At 45.1% G+C, this 21,335-nt stretch overlaps 2 protein-coding genes and 1 long non-coding RNA gene across 6 annotated transcripts in view; 1 reads left to right on the forward strand and 2 right to left on the reverse strand.

The window, feature by feature from the left end:
* The window catches only part of RHOF (ras homolog family member F, filopodia associated), a 27,420-nt gene extending 20,476 nt beyond the window's left edge, over positions 1–6,944 (forward strand). For 2 of the 4 annotated variants that reach the window (XM_085592762.1, XM_085592761.1), the window contains exons 4-6: positions 1,289–1,398; positions 2,117–2,251; positions 4,343–6,944. In XM_085592762.1, the coding sequence (XP_085448888.1) occupies positions 1,289–1,398; positions 2,117–2,251; positions 4,343–4,507 (410 nt within the window). In that variant the 3' untranslated portion in view covers positions 4,508–6,944. Of the gene's footprint in view, positions 1–1,288; positions 1,399–2,116; positions 2,252–3,419; positions 3,710–4,342 lie in introns of all 4 variants that reach the window. The other 2 variants (XR_014958605.1, XM_021532704.3) reach the window with 2 other exon arrangements.
* TMEM120B (transmembrane protein 120B) lies at positions 6,600–15,994 on the reverse strand. Its single transcript, XM_021532809.3, has 12 exons — positions 15,887–15,994; positions 13,510–13,628; positions 12,665–12,781; positions 11,878–11,937; positions 11,224–11,319; positions 10,122–10,211; positions 9,599–9,664; positions 8,623–8,684; positions 8,280–8,372; positions 7,824–7,888; positions 7,607–7,675; positions 6,600–7,395 (listed from the first exon to the last, which is right to left on the reverse strand). Exons 1-12 carry the CDS (start codon positions 15,953–15,955, stop codon positions 7,282–7,284), a joined length of 1,020 nt encoding a protein of 339 aa, XP_021388484.1. The 5' UTR covers positions 15,956–15,994; the 3' UTR covers positions 6,600–7,281.
* A 1,092-nt stretch (positions 15,995–17,086) lies between these two features.
* Positions 17,087–18,327, reverse strand: LOC146766020 (uncharacterized). Its single transcript, XR_014958614.1, has 2 exons — positions 18,074–18,327; positions 17,087–17,718 (listed from the first exon to the last, which is right to left on the reverse strand). It is a non-coding gene; the product is annotated as an uncharacterized LOC146766020 (long non-coding RNA).
* Positions 18,328–21,335: the final 3,008 nt, after the last annotated feature.

Genomic DNA, 21,335 nt, shown 5'->3' on the forward strand with positions numbered 1-21,335 from the left:
ACATCTCAGGCAAACTGAGTTATGCCTTATCCAGCAGGGATTGTCTTGAAATAAAATGTAGCTCAACCAATCATTTAAATTAAGGAAGGGAGAAAAATACTGTAGTATTATTTGCCTTCTAGTATTTGCAGTTCTTCAGATTGGTGACAAAAATTTTGGCAAGTGATGAATACATGACTTTGGACTGAGGCAGGTGCCAGAGCAGGAATCATTGCTGTAAAGTTGGGACACACTGAAATTTTCTGCATTCCTTCATTTGAAATATCAACTTGAAGATCTGAGACATGGAACTTCCCTGTAGGGCAGTTTCTGGTCTGTGTGTGGATTGTGGTGACAGTGGGAAGGAAGCATTCCCAGTTGTCCTTTTGGAAATTCAGTACATCACAGACATATGCCTGATTTCATCATTCACATGACAAATACACATTCTAAAGACTGCTTGAATCATGCTTTCTTCCTTATTAAATAAAAAAGATTGCTTTGTTGTTGGTTTTTTTTTCCTGAGCTGCCAGCTGTAGCTGGGAATTACTGCTTTCTTGAACTTAATCTCTCAAAGCAAGACACCTTCAGACCCTGGCATGGTGATTACTGTAAGGGGAAGAGTACAGGTCTGAAGCAAATCAGCTTCCTCTTGTCACATCACGTGCTAGAATATCCCTAATCAGAAGTATGACAAATCCCCTGCTTTTCCAGAATTCAGCAGAATTCCCTTAGATCTGCTGGGGAGTCTTGCATCAAAGGCCAGTTAAGCCTGGCTCATGCTGCAGCATGCCTTGTACAATCCTGTGTGTAATCACTGCTTCCTCTTAGCTCACCAGGCTGGGAAAAAGCAAGTTTGCCACTAAGGTTTCTACTTCACCATTCCTGTCTAGCAAATACAGTGTTTCTTCTTGTCACAGCATCACATGTGCAAATGATTATGGGGACTGTCACTGTCAAATTGAAAATATTTAGTAATAATTAGCATATTCCTCCTGATGACTTTATTTTTGAGCAGTAACTTGACAGTTGGTGTTTAGAACTGCTTCTAAGTCCTTAGCAAGTGAACAAAGCAGGCTTTTTATTAAAACCTGCTGAGGATGTGTTCTGTATTCTAAACCATGTGTTTTGTCAGTGAGGGAGAATCTTCTGTACTCAAGGGAAGGAATTTTACAAGTATGAAAAACTTGCAGTCTGTGCAATTACAGTACCATTGTTCCTGATCTCCAGTATGTGTCTGTACATATCCCCATTGTTGTGTTTGCTCAGGACAGAGATTTCTTCATCCAAACCATCCTGTGTGTTTCAGGGCAGGAGGACTACGATCGGCTACGGCCACTTTCTTACCAGAACACCAATGTTGTGTTAATTTGTTACGATGTCATGAACCCCACTAGCTACGATAATGTAGCAGCCAAGGTAAGAGGTTTCTAAATGAATTACACATGCCTGATGTATGACAAGATGTCAGATTAGAAATGCTGGTGCTTTTAGTGTCCTGTACCCTGGGCGTGTAGATGCCCAGATCACTCATCCTGTGCTGAGCTGCAGGTCACAGACTTTAGAGCTGGGGCTCGTCTCTCCATGACTCCCAAGTGCTCAGGACCAGGGTTGACTCTCACTAAAAAGATCAAACAACAGCAATTAAATCACTGTTTTTCTGTAGCAATGTCACATGACTAACATTGCACATCTTAAAGAATACTTCCATCACATGTGTATTTATTTGCAGAGAAGAGATGAGAGCAACCACTTCTCTGTGCTGGGATTTCTGTTATGTTCCAAAGCATTCTTGGACCTAGCACCAGGAAAACAAAGCAAGACTTAGTCCAAATTCTGTTTTGAAATGTGGCTTTAGAGGAGCTCCTCAGAATTTAAACAGATGGTAAATAAACATTTTGGCATAGAGACAGATGACACTATGTTTTTATAAAGAAGCTGACTCTGGGTATGAGTTTTAAACACTTATGGGATGTAAATAGTGCAGGTTGCCCCCCCACCCCACCCCACTAGACTAACTCCAAAACTCTGAAATTGCAGCTTATATTAAATGCTGCTCAGCTGTATTGTTTTGATTTCAGGAAACAAAAGACAAAATAAAAAAGCAGATGTCAAGGTTTTGTTTTTCTACCCCCAGTGGTATCCTGAAGTGAATCACTTCTGCCGGGGTGTCCCGCTCGTGCTGATCGGCTGCAAGACAGACCTTCGGAAGGACAAGGAGCAGCTGCGCAAGCTCAGGGCTGCCAAGCAGGAGCCCATCACCTACAACCAGGTAAACTTCAGTGTTTCTACAGTGGTGGCCTCTTGGCAGGAGATATAGCACGTGATGGCATTGCTCCTCACAGGTATGATCACAGAGGCTGCAAAATTAGGTGATCCAGATAAAGAAATGGTTGACAGCACTAACAGAGATTTCTGTAAGTTCTTTTTGAAAGTAGCAAATCACCACCCATTTTTAGTGCCAGTGTAAAGAGAAATATGAGCAGTTTTAAAGGACACAACTGTCTGCTTTCTGTGCTCATTACATCTCATTCTTCTTTCACAGCTGGGTTATTACTGTTACAAGTTTGTAAGCCTTTAACAAGTTTGCTGGACTTCCTTCATAATTGTTATTAGTCTACATTGCAGCCATCACTGGTGCTTTGAGCAGTACTGTGATAAAGACTGGAGATGTTAGGAAACCCATTCCAGTATTAAATACACTGACCATTCTGGAATAAATGTATTTTGCAAATCCTACTTAGAAATAAATCCCTTCAAGGCTAATAGCAAGAACATCTGCAAGGTTTCTCTGACATGAGAGACTGTTCTTTGAAGTCTCTAAAGTAATCTCAAGAAAACTACATATTATCAGTCTCTCTAAGTGTTATGAAGCAGTTAGATTTATGAGTAGTTTTATGTCACTGGCATAGCTGCCCTAGGTACAGGAGAAAGAGTGATGGAACAGCTTGTCCTATTCACACAAGACCTTTCTGCTCTGGTCCTCCAATTTTTATTTTTCTTTTTTCTAAACTACAAAGCCATCCTTCTCCTCTCACCTCAGAGCAAGAACAGCAGCTCTCAAACTGAGACACATGTCCAGGGAACAGGGTCAAGTGCATTATGACCTTGAGTGAATCACCACTTCTTCTAAACAGCAGGAAAATAAACTGCAACTGCATCACCACAAAACCATGCTGGGCCTTTTAGTTTGTCTCCCTCGCACACAATATGAGATCCCCGCCTGTCACTGTGAACAGTTGCAGATTGTCCCTTGTTTGCATGAATAAATCCCTTTATCATCCTCATATGAGAGATGTTCCAGGCAAGCAACAGACACTTCTGGCCAGTCTGCTGAGGCCTCATGCAGTTAAACTCAAGGTTTGCATGTTATACAAACTTTGCCTCCTATGTGAGCCCTCCCAGTTGGTTTTTCCTCCCTGAAATATGCTCTACCTCAGTTTTTCACAGCTGATGGCACCTTGAGCCACAACACGATGCTTCCCATACCAGGCACAGAGGATCTGAACAGTATCTGCCACCACTGCAGCTTACAAACAACTGGAAGGAGACAAATGGCTTAAATATGAAGAAACATCACCCCCCACTCCCTGAGATTACAATGAATAATTGCAGAGTCTGTGAGCCATGGGTTGTAGACCTGGAGTACACAGTAAAAGGATCACAAGCATTCAAACATGGGGGCTGGCTCTGCAATAAATGGACAAAAGGGACAATAAATGGATCACAAGTAAGAAATCACTGTGCTTTGTCTGTAGTGATTTCATACAATCAGCATTGCATGGAAATATTTTAGATTCAAGCCTGTTCCCATTGCATGGCTGAGAAATGCAGGCACCCATTTGTTTTTGTGAGGATTTTAGCTGAGCCCTTGCAATGTTTCAAAGCAAAAGTCAAGGTTCCTGCATGTGCACCAGCAAAACAAGGCAAAGCATCACTGCAGATTCTGTTCTTGCATGTGACATTCATTACTAAAGGTGACATCACAGAATAGTTAAGGTCAGGCCTGAAAAAAATACCACCATGTAGACATCTTATCCTCACTTAGGTACCTACCTCAGCATTTAGTTTAAAGAAATTCAATACTGGGAATATTTTTGTGCTATCAGGACAGCATCTCAAGAGTCCCTAATGCTCTGAACTCTTAGACCAGGCTTTGGTTCAGCAGAGTGGAAAAACACCAAGTTTATTTACAGTGCTTCAGTTTATTTCCAATGCCACTCACACTCTAGCACTGCACTCAGAGGCAGCTTCTTTCTTCATGATTGCAAAGATGTACAAATTAATTCCCTTTCTTCCCAACTCACTTTCCTTCACTCATCCACCCAACTTACATCTTTTCTTACCTTTTTGTCCTTTCCAGGGTGAGGCAGCTTGCAAGGAGATTAACGCACAAATTTACCTGGAATGCTCAGCAAAATGCCGTGAGAACATAGAAAATGTTTTTAAAGAAGCCACAACCATTGCACTGAGTGCCATGAAGAAAGCCAAGGGCCACAGGAAACGGAAAGTATGCTCAGTGTTATGATCTGGACTGCACAAGAGCCAAGTGATTCAGATTGTATAAAAGTTTAACTTTAAAGCCAATTTTTTACATATTTGTACTCCTAGGATAATTTTTATTTTAAAAATTTTTATTATTGTTAGTATTTTTGCACTTCTGTTACACTGTTCTCATGGAGTTTTCAAACCTGTTTATCACAGTTAACTCATGCTGTGTGCCTTCACCCATCTGCCTTTTACTTCTAAGTGTGAACAACTCACTATTTAAACTGCAATGAACAACAACTGCTACTATATCACTTAGTACTGATGTTTTTCTTCCTCTGCGGAATAATTGTGGCATGTTAGAGCTACAATTTACTGCCTTTTTCCAGTAGAAAACTCACATGTTTCAGAAGCAATGTTAAAGCAGCTTATCAGGCACCTTTAAAGAGACAGAAGTTTTGTCTTAACATTTTCAAGTTAATTAACTTGGTGGCAATGGCAGGAGCTGGCCTCAAGCTGGCCTCTGAGTGCAGATGGAACATCCACCACCTCCCAGGACCAGCTCTGCAGACCTGCACCTCAGAGTCCTTCAAGGCCTGCTGCTGGAGTGGAAAATGGCATTTATCAGTGGAAATATGTCAGTTGCTCCAATTAAATAATGGAGTATCAAGGGAAATAGTTAATTTACAGCAATCAAATTTAGGAGTACTCCAAGCAGCTACTACATATAATGTTAAGTCAGTCTTATGATACACATTTACAGCCTATTTAATACAAGACAGAAGCAAATCATGGTGCACACTAGAGGAAAATTTCATTCACTTGTGAAACAATCTCTACTGGTATAAATTAAAATTTTCCCTTTTGTGATGAAGGTGTCAATTGTCTAAAGATCAGGGAGGCTCCCACTGCACACCCTGGTACATGTGCCTCCTATCTCCTGGTTCTTTTGCTCATCCCCTCACTGAGATCTCAGACTGTAGAAGCAAACCCTAGTTTGTGCACATCATAAACCAAACCTGAGAGGAGATGAGGTTCCTGCAGTACAGGTGTTGCTGAAAGCTTTCTGTGTAAGGCAAACTGTACATGACCAGCTCGTGCAAAACTGTTTTGGAGCAAGCCATCATTATTGTTTTACATGCAGGTAAACAGGTCTCGACCCTTGAAAAATATTTTTCTTTTTCATTTTTTTCCTAACTTGTTTTGATTTAATTAAGGTTCATGAATACTTATGAGCCTAAAATGGGAAATTAAATTAATTGGAAGTTTATGCATATCCTTGACTATAGAAAAACCTTGAAGGATTGTGCAGCCTTTTCTCCACTTGTCATTAAAAGAACCATCCCTCACTTCACTCAGTACAAAACTGAAACACCAACGTTCAGGAAGTGACCCATTCACCATCAGATCCACAGTGGAAATCTCTGGTTTTTTTAATCTGAGTTTCTCAGGTTGCAGAACTCTAACATGGTTCTAGTTTGCTCTCAACAGAAGACAATTTAGATTTCATCAACTGAGAGTTCAAGGAGTAAAACAAAAAACCTTACAGGGTATGTAAAAGATAGCAGAACACTGCCCAACTGGTGTGAAAACTGTTGAAAATATGCAAATTGCAGTTTCTTTTTCATGCCCACAGGACAGTGACACAGCAAAGGTAATTTTCCTAGCTTGAGCAACAGAAGTGATGAATCCATCTCAAGCCTGTGGTGCATTATCTGTCCCCTCGTGAGCACCCTCTGGGGAGGAGGGCACTGTTTTCCACTCTCACTGCCAGAGGATGTGCCCGGTTTGGGCTTTGTGCTGGCTTTCACTGTTGGGAAAGACACAGCCCAAGGCAGCTCAGTCCTGCAGCTGCCTGAGGAGGTACAGAAGTTACAGCACCCAAAAAAAGGTGTTCCAATGAACAAGTGTAAATTCAAGCAGAACAAGGACTTCAGCAGAGTAGTAAGTCAGTGTTTGTCCCCTGCCATCCCCTTGACCCAGCATTTTCATTCTCTTCATTACTGGTACAAGTGCAGCATCTAAAGAAAGTATTTAATATTTGAACTGAGCCTGACCTCCCCTTCCCAGAACCATGCCTCAAAAACCAACCCAAGGGCCATGTGTTAGTTACTAAAAAGGGGCAGAGGCAGTTGCATATTGAATGGTTTATTTTAGGTTCTTTCAGGCCTGGACAAACGACCTGGTCTCCCTGGAAAAGGGCTAGCAGTCTTCCCTGCCATTTAAAAACTGATTTTGCTTGCATCATTTTGTTTTCAAAGGAGGAATTCCTCATTTTTAAATAGCTTTTTAGAAGTGTATATAGCAGCAGTATGGTACAAAGATGAGTATTTTCTTTTCACAGTACACACAAGTTAGTATTGCCACTGAGAATATGCATTAAACAAATGCCTTGAAAATCAGCATTCGCTCTATATTACTGATCCACCCAGAGGGTTCATAAACCTCAATAAATTCAATACCCAGAATTTAAATAAAAGTGTCAGGTATCATTCCAGAATTGGAATTACAGTAGATCCCACATTTTCCCCAACACTGGCACTTTGCCAGGCAGGTGCATGCTGCTCTATATACAGAAGAAAAACCCCAGAAGCAAATACATTTTATATTAAATATACATAAATAGCAGGAGTGTGACTGGAGAGCCATGCTTGCATTAATACTGAGTCTGTGCTGGCAGAGTCCTTCACCAAACACGGGGACAGGCGAGTCCTTCCGAGCCCATCCATCGCCTGGCTGGGGTTGAGCAGGATCTGTCCCAAACCCAGCCCTGCTGGGGGCACAGGGATGGATGCACACTGGGAACAGGGAGAGTCACAGCTTCTTCACCTTGTCTTTGTTCTTCTGCAGTTTAGTGTGCACCACCTTGAGAGTAGTGAGGAAGTTCCCGAGGAAGAGCAGCAGGAATGTGAAAGCCAACACAAAAACCTGAAAAGGGAGAGGAAGCAGCATTTATTACCTGGTAATATTACAACATGGATTATATTCAGCACTGCTGGGATCTACCAGACACAGAACAGGCTCTCTGCTGCATTATCCTGAGATATTTAAATGGAGTCAGATACCCAAATATCTTTCAGGATGTGGTCAAGCATCCCCTCTGCCCTGCTCTGTGCTTCTGAGCAGAGCCAACACACACCTGCCATTCTTTGCATTCCTTGTGCCTTGACAATCTGAAAAGCGTGATTGCATTGTATAGCTGCCAGAACTGCAAAGGGGAAAAGAAAAAGGCAATTTAATTATGAGAAAAAATAATTAAGCCTTGGAAACATTTGTCATGGCTGTGTGTGACCCAAAGCATCTTTGGGTGGTGCAGGCACTGCGCCACAGAGGGAGGAGGGGATCACACAACTTACATGCCCAAAGAACAAGAAGGGAAGGAGAAACGTCAGCCCCCGCCACATCCAGGACTGGAATCCTTCTGGAAAAGGTTGACAGAAGAGGCAGAGCATGAGCACAGAAGAGCCAGTACTGGACCTGCAGCTCTTCTCCACCCAGCTCACCCCATAAGGGCTATTCCTGTCAAGCAAAAATATTTGCTTGAAACTGTGGCAATTGGAGAAGGATAAAGCTGGGGATTACCAAAACCTCCATCTTAGTCTCCTCAAATGCTGACAAAGATCAGATTCCTTTCCTGACCCACAGGACCCAAGCACAGGGATAGAAGTCTTGCTGCCCTTCCTGCCTTGGGACACAGGCAGCCAGGCAGGGGACAGCTCTGCAATGGACGGGCACACAGCCCTCTCCCTCCCTATCACTGCACCCAAAACCTGTGCAAAGCAGTACAAAGAAAGCGTAGCAGGAGACCTCACCTACTGTAAGGTCCAAGTGGTTTCTCTCCCCCAAAGCCCGGAGCCTATAGAGGCAGCCCCTTTGGTAATAATACTGTAAGAACTGAACACAGCCTGCAGAACGAGAGAGAAAACATAACTCCATTGGTTATTCAGAAGTATGGTAAGTATCAAATTACTTTAATAATGTTTAATCCAACAGCATTTAATTATTGCTTATATTTGTAGATTGCCTAGTTGTACACTATCTTTATATTCCTACCGTTTCATATTCCAGTATTTACCAAATGAAAGTGTTTTCTCCTAAGCATGTATGACACAAAATTACTTTATTCCCCGAATTAGCAAGGTAAGATATACTCACTCTGAAATATTGAAAATGCTAAAAATTGACTGCGAAACATCTGATACATGAGTCCATCCGGCCTGGAAGCAGAACATGGGGAGGTCCATTAATCTGCTAAAAGCATCCAATGCATCCAACCCTTCCCCTTCACCACCAGGCCTGATCCCATTAGCAAACGAACCAGCAGCTGGTGCCCACCCATTCCACCCACTGGGAGCCCAGAGAGGTGCTACAGCCACACAGGAAGTGCTCTCATTGATTAGGTTTCCTCTCTCTAAAAGGATAAATGCTGTCCCCTCTTATCCTTTATCACAGTTTTCTCCAGGCAGCAAAGCCATTCAGCATCATCTGCGTTGAGAATCCGAGCACTGCAACATGGGGTGGTTGTGCTGCTTATCCTGAGGGCAGTTCAGGATAGATGGAGGGCAAGGGACCACCTGTCCCAGCCACTGTCAGCCCTTTACAGATTCAGGAGCAGAAGCTTCAGTTGTTTTCAAACAGTTTTTAATAATTAACTCATCATTTCATGCCCAAGTTGAGACAGGTTGCACAGGGGGTGCATTGTGGGTTGTCTGACCACCACCAGCACCCACTGCAAGGGGGTAACTTGAATTTTTTGCTTTAAATTCTCTAATCAAAGCTCAGTTAAGGCACCAAACACTCATTTTGTGGTATCCCTCCTCTATAGCAAAGTGCTGCTTGTTTCCTTAAGTACAGACAGAAACTGGGAGACTTGCAGAGATTTTGCTATCACCAGCCCAACTAGAGTCACAGGGTTTGCATTTCTTTCTTGTTTTTAACCAGCAATGTAAATACAACCTTGCAGTGTTGTATTTATCATTGAAAACATCTGTAACATCAAACAAATATTAAGGCTGACATGCTGCCATGTGTCCTGTGGTCACAGCTTCGTGGTCACTGATTTAAATGCTCAGATGATATAAACACCATGGAACAGGCTTGAAGCACCTTGAATAGGCAAGAGCAGACTCACCATGTTAACATCACTCCAGACAGGAATGTGGAAACGTAGTGATGAGACACCCACCAGCCTTTGATCCTGAGCAGAAAAAAAAACATGGCAGTTAGACAAGAAACATGGATTTCAGCATTGAAGTCCAGCTTTACAGGCAAAAAAATGATCCAAAAATGGGAACAAAGTAGATGTCCCAACTCAAGCACAAGGGATGCTGTGGCATTTCCAACCAATGATGTGTGACCTCACACACACCCCAGACCACATCTACAACTAACCTACAGCTACCAAAACCAGCCAACACCTTGGACCAATAACTTAGGGACTCCTAGGAACTGCAACTGCTCTCTGCCCAAAGCTCAGGTGGCCAAATGTGCCCTTGGAAGTGACCAGGGAGGAGGAGAGAGACAAGAACTCTGCAGAGAGGCCATGAGCATCTCAGATTTGCTAGGCTTCAGTGCCAAGCTCAATCCTTTTTTGTTGCCTGGTTTTCTTTAAGGACATTTCGTGCTTTCCATGGTTTTTGCAGGTGGCACTGTACCTTGAGCCATTGCTAATGAGAATGCTTTCCCGTATCGTCAGCGTGCAGTAATACCACACCAACAGAAAGTTAAACACTTCATCTGTCACCCTGTTAAACACAAAAAACACAGAGTAAAAAACCCTCTTGTTAATTATAAAGACACATTTCAAAAATCCCTCTTTTTCCTTCCTCCTCCTGGGTAGATGAAAACCCAGTGAGTGCCCCAGTGAGGCTATGGACAAAAAGTCCCATCCTGAACATCTGCAACCCACATGCAGCACTGCCAGGCTCCAGGCCCTTTTCCCTGGGATCCACCACTGCAGATCCTGAGCTGATAAGCAGGTATGCAGGGACGACATTAAGTGCTGCTCAAGGAGAGAAAGCACCACAGAAGCAGCAGATGATCCAATTTAGAGAGGCCTTTCCAGGCTAATTCAATGAGGAGATTCCATGAGATCTATATAAATCAAATCAACTAAAAGAATGGAAGAGCATTATGCTCTGGTGCAAAAAAATTAAAACACTAAAATTTTATTTTGCCATTTGCAAACTCCTGAAGCCAAGGGGACTTGGAGCAGCCTCTGTACAGGGCAGCATTGTTCCTGGTACAATCCTGCATTCACTCAGACACACAGAAACCATAGTGGAAGCGTGTGGCTCCAACACCTTCCTGGGTTTTAAGCAAAACTGAATAGTGGAAGCTTGTTGGTGCTCAGACACTTTATCACAACCTAGAGGTAATGTTTCAGGTCTGATTATTTCACGTAAATTCTCTTTTATTGTTTTTTTTTTTTTTTTTCCCAGAGCCGCAGCACAGTGTTGGTCCCTGCCTGGGACAACCCACAAGCACAACCAACCGTTCATTCCCAATGACAACACGATGCCAGAATAACATCAATTTTTAGCATCATCAGGAAAAATGATGTTGGACTTCCCTTTTAAAAAAGAAAAACAATGAGCTAAAATACATCTGACAGAGCTGAAGAAGTGCAGGTGTCCTGCTGCCCAATTGCTCAAAGCCGAAACACAACCTGAGCTGTCTCACTGTCCTTAACAGTACATAAGATAATTCAAACCCAGCACAATTTTATGCAAAATAAGAAATAAAAATGTAGCTTACCTGTAGTGGAGAAAACACCTGCAGGCAACAGCCCCAAGTAACAAGATTATTGTCAGATAAAGTTTGAACTTCTCATACTCGTCCTTGTAGGCAAACCTGGAAGGAAACAGGTGCCATTTGTGGACACAAACAGATGTTTGATTGGAATATGGCTTCACCTTTTCCAAACCACATACAAAGACAAATGCCAAGCCCAGAGACAGAGGTTTTGCTGAAACACTTAGAAAAGCTGTGGACAGTGGTGAAAGGCAGTGTTCTGCCTGCAGGAAGGGTCTGTCTCAGCTGCAACACAATGCCTTGAAGTCCATCAGAGCTGGTTTCTGGGTTGGCATGACAAGATTTTAAAAGTATTTATATATCTCGAGTTTCTGGAGCATCGTATGCCTAGAAGTCACAGTGTCATTTTTCAGCACAAAAAACTCCACTTTTACAATTAAGGCCGCAGGCTGAGCTGGGCTTAAAAGCAAGCAATAAATTGAATTAATTAGAGCTACATAAGATGTTAGCTTATCCCTATGTCATAGTCCAATCATCCACCCTCAACATTTCAGTCATCAGGTCTAAGAGAAACCCATTCCCCTCTCTGGGCTTCAGTCCACACCCACAGCTGGCCCCAGACAAACCCAAACTCACACATGTGGGAGGCTCACTCACTTTGCCTGGTTGCTCAAGAGAGTGACATTCACATTTCCCAGCACCAGATTTAAGTACAGGCTGGAAGACAAAAGCCAAGAGCAGACTCAAGTAAGTTGTTTTATTTGAACAGGATAATCTAGATTGAGGTGATGAGACAGTGGCTCTGCCAAAGCCATATTTGCTGGAGGTTTTTAATTAAGACAAATTAAAAAGACCACAGAAAGGGCTTTACACATGGAAATATTGGTCAACATTTCTAGTAAGTTACTGAAAAGGCTTATTTTCCTGGTCCCTTTTTTGCACTAGAGTCTAAGGGCAATAGATGTAGTGTGCAGGTCCAAACCCAAACACAGGGAGGATTTGGAAGAGATGTTTCTGATGGAAACTTCTGAGGGGCTGCAGCATCACACAGCCCTTGACAATTGATATAACTCTGTCCTAGCAACCCCATTTGAAGCAAAAGTTAAAGTTGGTTAAAAATATTATTAAAAAAAGAGAAAAGTCTTGTTCTGATTCAGCCCTCAAAAAAATTAGCCCAAGAAAACATTAGTGTGGAACTGCACAATCCCTTGCCAGTTCAGGTTACTGTCATTTTAACAGAAAACCTGCACTGCCCACACACATTTACATCCACTCACAGCTAATGAATTCTGTGTACAACTGACACAGCAGCTCAGCAAGAGATTTATGACTAATCCAATTTTACGTGTCTTTCTTCAACCTTTTCCTTCAGGAACAAAGCACTGTGAACATCTAAAAATCCAAAATTCCTGGAGCACACAAGCATCCCTGGTGGAGCACGTACCCATTCCTCTTGGGCAGGTAGGCTTCCATGTCAAAGAAGGCATTCTGCCTCTCCTTGATCTGGCTGCTGATCTCCTGAATGAGAGCAAACTCCTCAGGACTCGCTCTGGGCTTGCACCTGCAAGAATACAGAAACAAGATATTCCTGTTCATGTTTTCACCTCAGTTTTATTTGAAGGAAAATAACGTTGTCATAAAATCCAGCCTGTTAAAAAGCTGGCTCTGTGAGCTGACAAGCTTTGCTCCGTATTTCTGAGGATTTGGCTTATCATGACTTTATTTCACTGCCAGGTTTATGCTGCTGTAGTTTACTTGCACCAGTTGGTTTATAAATCAGCTTCTCTTTTCACCAGCTCAGTGACAGGATTGTGTAGGAATACTGTGCTTTTCTGAAGGAACTCCCTCCACCCTGGGAACTCTGTGCGTGGTTTCAGGCACTGCCCTTGCAGAGGCTGAAGCTCTTTAGGTATGAAGTAATTCAGGATGTAACAGGACACAGAGCTGATGATTTACTGACAAACTGTGGTTTTAGTAATTAATGTTAACCAGAGAGCAGTGAGCAGCAGAGCCAGCAGCCTGTGGTGTCAGAGGTGCTGTACTCAGGCCTGCACACAAGGAATTCAGCCCGTGGCTCCTGGGATCAGCCAAGCAGCCAGAGACAGTTCTTTATTTACAGGGCTCCCTCTGCCATGCAGTAGTGAACACTCTACTTAGCTGTAATATGGAACAACTTTAGCACTGCAACATAGATTTTCTAGCAAAAGGACTATGAATCCAAGCATTTCAGCCCCTGGGAAGGAGAACTATCCCATCCCTGCCTCCTCCACCCTCCAGGTCTCCTGTTACCGCTGCAGGCTGTGCTTCAGATCCCTCAGTGTCTTCTTCTGCCGGTGTATGGAGCTGCTGCAGGCTGTCTGCAAGCTGGTGACTTCTTCCAGTTTCTGCCTGTAAACTTTGTGTGTTTCCTGCAGGAAAAGAGGAGATGGCTGGTAAGGAAGAGCCTTTCTGGGTTATTCATGGCATTTGGTCCTCACCTCCAAGGGAAACAAGGAAGATCCTGGTTTTATGGGATACAACAGGCACCCCTTTAACAAACAAGGAGGGGGAGATGCCAAACCAGTACAGATACAATAGGGCTTAAATGGACACTGATGAAATTCCTGCAAGAGGACAAACATCCTCTACATTCATTTCATTTCCTCTTTAAAGAGCTTTCCCACTCAGGAGTTTCACTCCCATCCCACCCTGCAATGAAGCCTCTAATCCATGAATTCCCTAATCCTCCATTTGATCCTGATCCATGCCCATCAAATGGTGGCTAAATCACAGAGCAGGCATTCCAATTTCACAGCCAGATTAAATCTTGGAGAAAATAAATGAGGACCTAACAGAGTGGGGGAGGGAGGGGAAAGACACAACACCACGCATAAATCCAAGGCTGGGGGTTTAGGCACATCCTGGCCATCACTGCCATCCCAACCCCATGGATACTCAAGCAACCTACTGCCCCATATCCTGGTTTAAAGAGCTGAACTGATGTCCCTGCCTGTGGCCTCAGATGCTCGCTGGGAGGAACTGCTTTATCACAGCTCATTGATCCCCTGGATCCCCCAATTAGCGCTCAATCATAACGAGGACAAGCTCACCAACTGCAAACCCATTGAGAGGAGCCTCTGTTCTCACCCCTCCCTGCACTCAGGGATACCCAGACTCTGTTTTTCCTCCCTCTGCAAGGATTTCACCCCCTCCCCATGAAGGAGGTCTCAGGAAGGGCTCCCCAAGCACCAAGCAATGACCTCTGAGCCAATTTTAACACCTATAATAAGATGGAAAACAGAGTTTGCAGAGTTAGTGCCAAGAGACAGTGTGGGTTACATGGCTGCTTCACCTACCAGCACACCAACAAACACAGGAGATTCCCACCGCTCTTCCCAGAGCATGAACATGGTGGTGAAACCACACAAACCAAATCTTTGCTCTCCTCCTTGCTCGGACCCATCTGGTAGATGTTCTTTATTTACAAGAACAATCCAAACCAGGCTCCAGTGTCTGATTTAAAGACCTTAATAACCAAACTAACCCTGTACAGGCACTGCAGCTCTCACGTTTGAGGCTCACTTTGGTTTTGGTAAGCACACCTTTACAGCACTAATTCCTGCTCAATGACACCTCGACCACCAGCAGCTGCCACCCCACCAAAAAGGGTGGCAAAGTGTTTCTACTTTCCTTTTCCAGGTGGGGAAGCTGAGGCAGGGAAAATCACTGCCATTTACTGTGGTCTAGGTCAGACTCAGGCAGGGAGCTTGTTGAGAAGGCACACACAGCAAACAAGTGCCCAACAAAACCACACCAGCTGGTCTCTCCCAGCATCCAGCTCTTGTTTCTGCTAACAGGAGTACAACCTGAACTGAGTTTTAATTAAGAAACAGACTAAATCTGGAAATCACACTTTTTTTTCAAATGCACATTCTGTTTAACAGTCTAAAAGAGGCTAAATCAGCCTTCAGAGTGAGAACAGCTTTTAGAACCGGCTTTAAGATTTAAAGCACGTGTATAGGTGCAGCACTGATGACAAGCAGGGGAGGAAGGGAAGGTTTCTGGAGGTAAAAGCATCTTTTGGCCCCCACTCCCGAGGCCCTTCTGTCCCTCAGTGCACTTTTGCAAGATGGAAAAACAGCACTTGAACCCTTCGTATCCCACCAGGGGTGATCAAACTCCGCCAGGAGATGCTGGCGGGACAAGCGCTGCCTGCACTGCTCTTTGCACCACTCCATGGGTGCACAACCGCACCGCGTCCCCTTTTCCCATCCTCGTTCCAGCAGCGGGAACAGCGGCACCACATCCCGGTGCATCCTCAGAGGGAGGTTTGGGCTGGGCTGTCCCACGCGCTCGCACACGGGGCACGGGCTGCAGGCGGGGGCCGTGCAGGGATGCACATCCTCCGTGCGGGCACCCCGCGGCCACTGCACCGAGCACGCCTGGCCACCCCGGGCGGGGCGGAGGCGAGCCCGTCCGCACCTCCGGCTGCACCCGCCGAGCCGCCCCGGGGATGCGGCCGGCGGTGGAGACCCCCGGTCCCGCTCCTGCCGGGCGGGGCGAGCCGGGGGCCGGCCCCGCATCGCGATGCGAAGCGGAGCCGGCAAGGGCAGCGCGGGGGAAGCCGCGTCCGCGCAGGCGGGGGATGCACCGCGCTGCCCCGCAGTCCCCGCCGCCGCCCGCTCACCTGGAGCTGCCGGAACTCCTCCTCCAGCTCCCGCCACTCGCCGCGGCACCGCTCCAGCTGGGCCCGCATGGCGCGGGGCCGCGCCGCTCCCGCGCCCGGCGCGCGCCCGCCGCCCGCACCCCCGGGCCCGCGCGCCGCCTGCGCCGCTGACGTCATCGCGCGCGGTCACGGCCGCGGCCCCGCCCCCCCCACTCCCCCCGCCTGAGGGGAGGGACCCGGCAGGTGAGGGAGCGCTGCGGTCTGTGCTCCCCTCGGCCCGGAGAGCCCCTCAGGTCAAGGCTCCCTCAGGTGCGGGGTGCGGGATCATCTCCCGTGATGGCCCCCTCAGGCCCGGGATCCCCTCCCGTGATGTCCCCCCTCAGTCCCGGGATCCCCTCCTGTGATGTCCCCCCTCAGGCCCGGGATCCCCTCCCGTGATGGCCCCCCTCAGTCCCGGGATCCCCTCCCGTGATGTCCCCCCTCAGGCCCGGGATCCCCTCCCCTGATGGACCCCTCAGTCCCGGGATCCCCTCCTGTGATGTCCCCCCTCAGGCCCGGGATCCCCTCCCGTGATGTCCCACTCAATCCCGGGATCCCCTCCCGTGATGTCCCCTTCAGTCCCAGGATCCCCTCCCATGATGGATCCCTCAGTCCCAGGATCCCATCCCCTGATGGACCCCTCAGACTCGGGATCCCCTCCCGTGATGTCCCCTCAGTCCCAGGATCCCATCCCCTGATGTCCCCCTCAATCCCGGGATCCCCTCCCGTGATGTCCCCTCAATCCCAGGATCCCATCCCCTGATGGACCCCTCAGACCCGGGATCCCCTCCTGTGATGTCCCCCTCAATCCCGGGATCCCCTCCCGTGATGGTCCCCTCAGGCGCGGCCCCTTCAGGCCTGTGTTCTCCTGAGGCCAAAGCTCCCCTCAAACGGGGAGGGTCCGCTCGGCTGCTGTCACCCATCTTGCCTGGTCACCTCCTGGAGGCCCTGCACCTCTCCTGAGCTCCATTGTGTTGTGGCAGCACCGAGGTGTGACATGGAAGGATCTTCCTGCCCTTTAAGGGTGGTTCATCACACATGGAGCTGAGAGTGGAGATAAAATCCTCCACTGCACAGGGCCAGCCCCCTCAGGGGGACCTGGTGGCTGAATCTGAGGCAGCTCAGCCCTGCAGCTGCCTGGACCTTGGTCACAGGTCCTTGGTATCAGAGAAGATGACAAGAGGATTTCTGATGTCTTTATTTTTACAATAATTACCCACTCAGCAGCTGGGCTGGCCAGCTGTGAGCTGGGCCTGATGTTCTGGGGCAGGGTGGGAAGAGTTGTAAATATTGACACCACATCCTGTGAGTTTCTTGTGCAAGGGTAGAAATTGGCAAAGAGGAAGAAAAAATGAAGGGGGAAGGAAGCAATAAAAAAAAAAAAAAAGGTACAAGGGAGAGGGGAGGAATGAAGCCAAAGTAAAAACACAAATGCAATGCTGTCCTTTCATGATGTAGGATCTTTTCTCTATGTATGTCTTTTCACTATGTAGGATCCTGTTTCCTTGAATTTCACAGAAACAACCAAAAATGTTGTGTGTAGAGATCATTGTTCTTGCTGTTCCTGGTCCTTCTCTAGGTCCACTGTTTGACTTTTTGTGTGTTTTTTTTCATACATTTGTGGGTGGAGACCTGAAATGCCGTTGATGACCTTCTGCATTCAGTTTCCAGAGAAACCCTCTCAGAACTTGCAGTGGTTTCGGATTTCTGCTGGTTTAAGAACCACCAGGGATGTTGCATTGTCCCTGCTGCTTCTCCAGTGAAGCCATGATTGTCCAGAGATCAAACACATGTTGTGGCAGGTCTTGGTAATCCTGAAGTAGAAAAATAAACTAATCAACATAATAAAAATGTCACAGGAATTTGTTATATTAATTTTTTTTCCTGGATTCTAGCATTTGTCCATTATCCTGTGTAACAGGACTTTATGTTACAGGAGGCCTGGATTTTGGATTACAGACTTTAGAAGAAGGAGGATCACATCTCGGATCAGAGCATTAACTCTGCGCTGGATACGTGCCAAAACTTTCCAGTTCACCACAAGGTTGGAATAGTCCCTGCCAGCAAAGTTATTTTTCCTTCCCACATGAAAACATTCCCTCCACCTTTGCAGTTCTCTGTCAGCCCAGTTTATCACAGAGCCAGCCCTGAGATGTAGCTGCATCTTACCTCTTGCTGTTGAGGTTGGAGTTCTGACCTTCCTGCAGATCTGGGGAATCCAGAAAGGAAAAACGCTTCAACATTTGTAGGATTGCTTGTGTCAGTTCAGGAAAAGGTGCTTTTAGAAGACATCATAAACTGTCAATAACCCCTAGAAGTATTCCTTTCGCTGCTGATGTGTAAACCTCAAAAGAGCAGAAGGAAACTCTTATCAGGCATGAATATTTGTCCTGGGCTGGAATTCTGCAGGCTGATGACATTCCATTAGGGCTGTGGTTGGTGTTTCACATACAAAGGCAGGAAATGTTGTGCATTTCCCACTCAGAGCCCTGCTGTGCCGGCCCCAGAGCTCTCTCAGAACACCAAGGGATTTATCCCAAACTTCCTACCTCTCCCCTACACCTCTTGACAAGGAACAATTCTTACACATGTTGTGGCTGTGCATATGATTACCTCAAAAGATTTCTTTCAACTTTTTAACTAAGCCATGCTAATTAATATTCATCCAAGAAATCTGCATTTTCTTTCAAAAAGAAATCACAAAAACATTTTGTTAAGCACAAACAATGGGAGTGTAGCAGGGCCTTACAGCTGGTTCTGCATTATTTAACTTTGCATCATTACAAAATACTTCAGAATTACCTGTAAGCTCTCCCCACCCCCTGGGAGGCTGTAGCTCTTTGTATAATCTCATTATTTCAATCACATCTTTGTGAACAAAACTAAAGCAAGCTGAGATAACAGTGATCCCCTCAGCCCTGGATGGGGAGCAGGGCTCTGTGCAGCTGATGCTCCGGGCTCCCACACTTTGCCTGTCTTTCACTTGTGGCAACACATGAGGAATGGTGCTTTTCCTCTGAATTTCAATATTTTATGATCATTTTTCAAGGTATCTTGCAAGTTTTAATGGCTGTCTTCTGCTGCCAGAGATCACCTAAGGCCATTGCACAGCAAATATACCTTTACCTTAATTAATCCCCAACTCACCAACCTTTCACTGCCAGAAAACATATCTAAGAAATTGAGTTATTAAATCAAGGTAAGGATCACAGTGAAATTGTGACTGTTCTCTGGGTGTTAGATTTTGTTTGAGAACACATAGTTCTATGTACAGTCACATGTAAGCTCCTTTCCTTCACCCTTCAGACTATTCCTAATGCAAATTCCATTCATTCTTTCCTCTTAAGATAATTGGGGCTGTTTCCTTTGATGCTTTCCCCCTATCCTAGAAATGCAGATTCTTTCCAGCAAACCAGAAAGGACAAAATATAAATGAGATTAGTCTCTATTCTAACACCAGGTGACAATAAGCCGTGATAAATAGAATACTTGGCACATGTTTCAGCTGGAGAACCACACTGCTGAATCATCTTGTATTCATCTAGATTTATCCCACAATTAAGGAATAAAGTAAGGACTTGAAGTGAGGCATTAGCTCAAGTATGGCCAAATTTATCTGCCTCTAATGGTATAAAGAGTCTTGCAAAGCACTCCATGGTCAGTAAATAATTCTCAGCTTTGGGTGACTTCAGGAATTAACACCATAACTTTACCTTTAAACCTCTACCTTGTTGCAGGTAGTTAAGCAGAGACCAAGACCTGTAAATCTGCAGCAACAGGAACTCTTGGGGAGAGGGTATCTGGTGTCAGCTTCCAGGACTTCAGCCTTTCAGTTTGCATGACTATCTAAGTGCCTGAACATTCCAGATAACCCAGGGGTTTAACTTTAGGTTGTTTTGATGTAAAACCAACATGGTTTTTATCTTGAGAGAGCTGCTCTCAGCAAAAAGGAGGGAAGAATTTTAAATGCTTTCCCACAAGGCTGCCTCTTAAACAAACTAGAGGCAAGCAGGTGAAGTTTACACCTCAAACATTTCACTTCAATCCCTTCTAAATCCTGCTAATGACAATTCTTTAGAGCACAGTGGTGGGGATGCTCCTTCAGCTCACCCACACAGGCTTGGTTGGAGTCCAAGACCCTCCCACCTCTTCCCTGGCTTTTCTTTTGAATATAGCAGCAATAAAACACACATCTGAGCATCCCACTTCCACAGTATGTTGTTGTCGTCACACTCTTCACCTTTAAAGAATTCCAACATATGTTTCCCTAAATGCTTTTTCTCTATTTATTCTACGAAGTTCCCAGAATAAATTTAATTTATTGATTCTGACAGTTTTCAGTTGGTTTGGACATTTCACTTCGGTGATTCCCCAAGCAAACTCAGCTTGTAGCAGCTGTCTCCTTTCACTGCAAAAATTATTGGTTTCAGATGTAGAGTACTAAGGGCCTTGGGCTATATTTAATTTTTTTTTTTTTTCAATACTACCCTTAAAAGTGATAAAAATAAAAGTGCATCAGATGTCACAGGCCTGTGCTGTAGAAAGGTGTTTCTGGGCATGTTTCCATGCACAAACTCCCAATGCTTGGTTTGCTCTTCAGTGTGTCCAGCCTGGAAGTGGAGTTCATTGCAGTGAACTGTGTTAGCAGAATAATGGGCTGAATTACTGCATAATTTACATGGACAGATTGAAAAGCTTCCTTTCAGTCTTAATAAATGTAAGGTTTAATCAACTGTCAGACCACTAAAGCAGCAGCAGAACTGAAGCCCTGGCACTGCCTGGCGAAGGTTTTGCTGCTCCTTGGTGTCAGTGGTCAGTGCCTGTCAGAGTGAAACAAGAAAAAGAAACAAAACAGCCAAGAAGGGTATCTGGGCCCAAATTTTGGCTGGCAAGGCTGGAGCAAGGAGAATTGTGTCAAGGAAAACCCAAATTCTCTTCCTAGCACATCATAGCTTGAGTTTTTGACCCTACTCTTCATAGTGGCCTCACTGTTGTGCCTGGAAACTACTGCCCTTGGAAGTGGAAGAGAGTTTGGTTAGGACATTTCTGGGTCAGTTTGAGTTTATATCTCACTCTTTGACTCAGTTATATATTCTAGATATATCTAACACCCTTTACAAAAATTTCCCCCACTTCCTACTTACTAAGGGGGTTCCTTCTCTCAAAATGGAATGACATTTTCTAAGTAAAATTTCATTTGAGTGAGTGGAAAGAACTTTCTGATAAAACTTCAAATATCACCACCTTCTCTTCAAGCTGGTCTAATTTTGACTTTTTTTTTGTAAGAAGAATATGCTTCTATTTTCCCACTCTCTACCCTTGTAATACAAAAAGGTACAGAATGATATTATCAAGTGACAAAATAATTAAGTATGATTCAGATGTTTATATCTGAACTAAGAAAACCATAGATGGGAATCACACACAGCCT

The sequence above is a fragment of the Lonchura striata genome, chromosome 15 (assembly GCF_050655825.1).
Source record: "Lonchura striata isolate lonStrDom1 chromosome 15, ASM5065582v1, whole genome shotgun sequence".
NCBI classification, from domain to species: Eukaryota; Metazoa; Chordata; class Aves; order Passeriformes; family Estrildidae; genus Lonchura; species Lonchura striata.